Source organism: Nestor notabilis, unplaced genomic scaffold (assembly GCF_000696875.1).
Source record: "Nestor notabilis isolate BGI_N333 unplaced genomic scaffold, ASM69687v1 scaffold26514, whole genome shotgun sequence".
Lineage (NCBI taxonomy): Eukaryota > Metazoa > Chordata > Aves > Psittaciformes > Psittacidae > Nestor > Nestor notabilis.
This window is the reverse complement of record NW_009927363.1, coordinates 5,544-8,297: the sequence shown is the minus strand read 5'-3', so window position 1 is coordinate 8,297 and position 2,754 is coordinate 5,544. Positions and strand designations below refer to the sequence as shown.

At 60.2% G+C, this 2,754-nt stretch overlaps 1 protein-coding gene across 1 annotated transcript in view; it reads left to right on the top strand.

The window, feature by feature from the left end:
• Positions 1 to 969: 969 nt before the first annotated feature.
• LOC104405348 (myotubularin-related protein 9-like) overlaps positions 970 to 2,754 on the top strand; it is a 3,580-nt gene continuing 1,795 nt past the window's right edge. The window contains 5 exon segments of the mRNA XM_010014029.1: positions 970 to 1,166; positions 1,714 to 1,822; positions 2,088 to 2,213; positions 2,309 to 2,482; positions 2,575 to 2,753. Coding sequence (XP_010012331.1) covers positions 970 to 1,166; positions 1,714 to 1,822; positions 2,088 to 2,213; positions 2,309 to 2,482; positions 2,575 to 2,753 — 785 coding nt within the window.

The following is a 2,754-nucleotide window of genomic DNA, read 5'->3' as shown; positions in this document are numbered from 1 at the left end:
TACGGCCATCGCCCGCTCCCCGCTGCAACCCGACGTCCCCGCCCTTGCACCCCGATCTTCCCCGCTTACACCCACCACTTCCCTACTGGCACGCCTGAGGTCCCCTGCTTGCACCCCAGGATCCCTGGTGCACCCACAGCCTCCCGCTTGCACCCTGCGGTTCTTGCTTGTCCCCCAGGGTCCCTTGCTCACACCAAAGGATCCCTGCTTGCACGCTGAGCCCCGCAGCTTATGCTGAGTAGTTCCCTGTTTGCACCCCGAATTCCCCATCAGGGTCCTGCTTGCACCCCAGCATCTGTGATGCACCCCACAGCTGCACCCTGAGGTTCTTGCTTGTGCCCTTGCTCCTCTTCTTGCACCTCCAGATCTCCATTTGCACCCCCAGGTCCCTGCCTGAAGCAAAACCTAAGCAGGTAAGTACAGGGGTGGCTGGAGCACGCAGTGCTGCCAGCTGCTTGTCCTCATCCTCATCATCCTCGCCCATGGCATGTGCAGCAGCTTCTGCTCCATCCCCAGACCCAGGGGTGCCTGCAGGTGCAAACAGAGCCCGTGAAAGCCAGGGCTCTGGCAGCATCATCCAGCCCCATTGTACGCAGGGAGGGACCCAGAGCTGCTCCCCGTAAGGCAGCAGCCACCAAACATCCCACCCTGCTGCAGCACTGCGAGCAGGGTACCTGGCTTGGGATCTGAGCACTGCTGGGAGCCCAGAGCCAGCTCAGCCTCCTCTGCCCCGTGCCTCAGTTTCCCCATCTGCAGTGACCATTGCTGGGGGAGCAGATGTCACCCTCATTGCAGCAAGGAAGTTCCATATGCTGTAGGGGACAATATAAACACAAAGGGGGGGGGTGGGGTTAGAGGGCCTCGCGTGATGCAGAGGGAAGAGGGTTTTTCCAGCCCTGGGCTGTGCCACTGCAGAATTTCCCCTTTCTCCCTCCAGCCCTGCGGCAGCAGCTGGTGGCACATCTCTCCATGGAGTTCTCGGAGCTGATCAAGACAGCGACCGTGGAGAACGTGTTGCTGTCATGTGCGGGGTTGCCGGTGGTGAAGGGCACCCTGTGCATCACCAGCCACCACCTTCTCCTCTCCTCATGCCCTGGAGGGGACAGCCAGCCCAGCACTGTGGAGCTCTGGCTGCTCATCCGCAATGTGGACGCTGTGGAGAAGAGGTGGGTCTCCCCCATGGCTGGCACCATGGTCTTTTAGCAATGTCACAGTGTCACCCCTGCCTTAGCTGAAGGACGTTCCCTACTGCTCTCAGTGCCCACAGCTACCCATGGTGCTGTCCACCAAGCCTTGTCCCTCCTCTTCCCCGTGGCCTACTCCGGAGGATGCTTGTGGCACTGGGCATTGACCTCTTCTTCTCCTGCCTGTCTCAGAGCGCAGAATTTAGGCTGGTACCAGTCCCCCTGGACTAACAGCTTTGCGAGAAACACCAGGTTTGGTTTCTAATACCCTCTTGGCTCTGCTAATCCAATGCCTGGCTTTGTGTTAACCACCGCAGCCCCCACCGGGCCCCAGCCAGGGCAGGAAGATGGTGGAAATCCCAGCTTCAGGCAGGAGAGCCACCAGTGCTGGATGAGAGCCAGCGATTCAGCACCCACACAGCCCTCCTGCTCCATCCCTTGGAAGAGGGCAGCTCAGTGATATTGTGTGTCTGTCTGTCTGTGTGCATGCACCTACAGCCAGCCCTCACCCTCCTCTTGCCTCCCCCAGGTCTGCTGGCTCCTCCGGCACCATCACGCTCCGGTGCAAAGACCTGAAGGTGCTTCAGCTGGAGATCCCGGGAATGGAGGCGTGTCTCAACATCGCCAGCTCCATCGAGGTGAGCTCCTCCTCACCATGCCAGGGTGCAAAGAGTTGGCAGGAGAAAGCACCCATCTGCATGCAGTGTTTGATCTCAGGCTATCATTGATGTGGGTAATCACTCAGCTCCTGGACAGCCCTGGCATGGGTGCCCATGGGGTTGGTGGTGCCACAGCTGTGGCCAGGAGCAGGGACCAGGTTTGGGATTTGCAGAGCCCTGGGGACACAGCAGGGATGTTCTCACCCCCTGCCCATGATCTGCTTCCCCTTTGCTCCTACTCCAGGCCCTCTCCTCAGTGGACTCCGTGATGATGATGTACCCATTCTTCTACAGACCCCAGAGTCTGAAGCTCGAGGAAGGCTGGCACCTTTTCCCTCTTGATCAGTACTTCCAGCAGATCGCCTCACAGGTGAGCCTGCAAGGGAGAGACCCAGCTGGGCTTGGGAGAGAAGCAACTCCCCCAGCCCATGCTGGGCAACCCCACAATCCCATCTTCCCCCCTAGACGAGCCGGTGGCGGCTGAGCAACGTGAACCAGGACTTCACCACCTGCCCCACGTACCCTCCAGCTGTCGTTGTGCCAGCAACGGTGGATGATGATGCCCTGCGGAAGGCTGCCCAGTTCCGGCAGGGAGGGCGCTTCCCTGTCCTCAGCTATTACCACCCCAGGAACGGCACCGTGAGCCCATCTCCCCATCCAGTCCCTTTTCCCTTATCCCACCACTGCCAGCAAAGGTGGCTGGAAGCCCCCAGCTTGGTTTGACCCCACAGGCAATGCTCCGCAGCAGCCAGCCGCTGACAGGTCCGAACCGAAAGCGCTGCCATGAGGATGAGCTGCTGCTGGGGATGGTCCTGGATGAGGGGGAACGGGGTTTTATCATTGAAACAAGATCGGCACAGGCAGCAAAGCAAGCTCGGATGACTGGCGGTGGCACGGAGCCCAAATCCTCC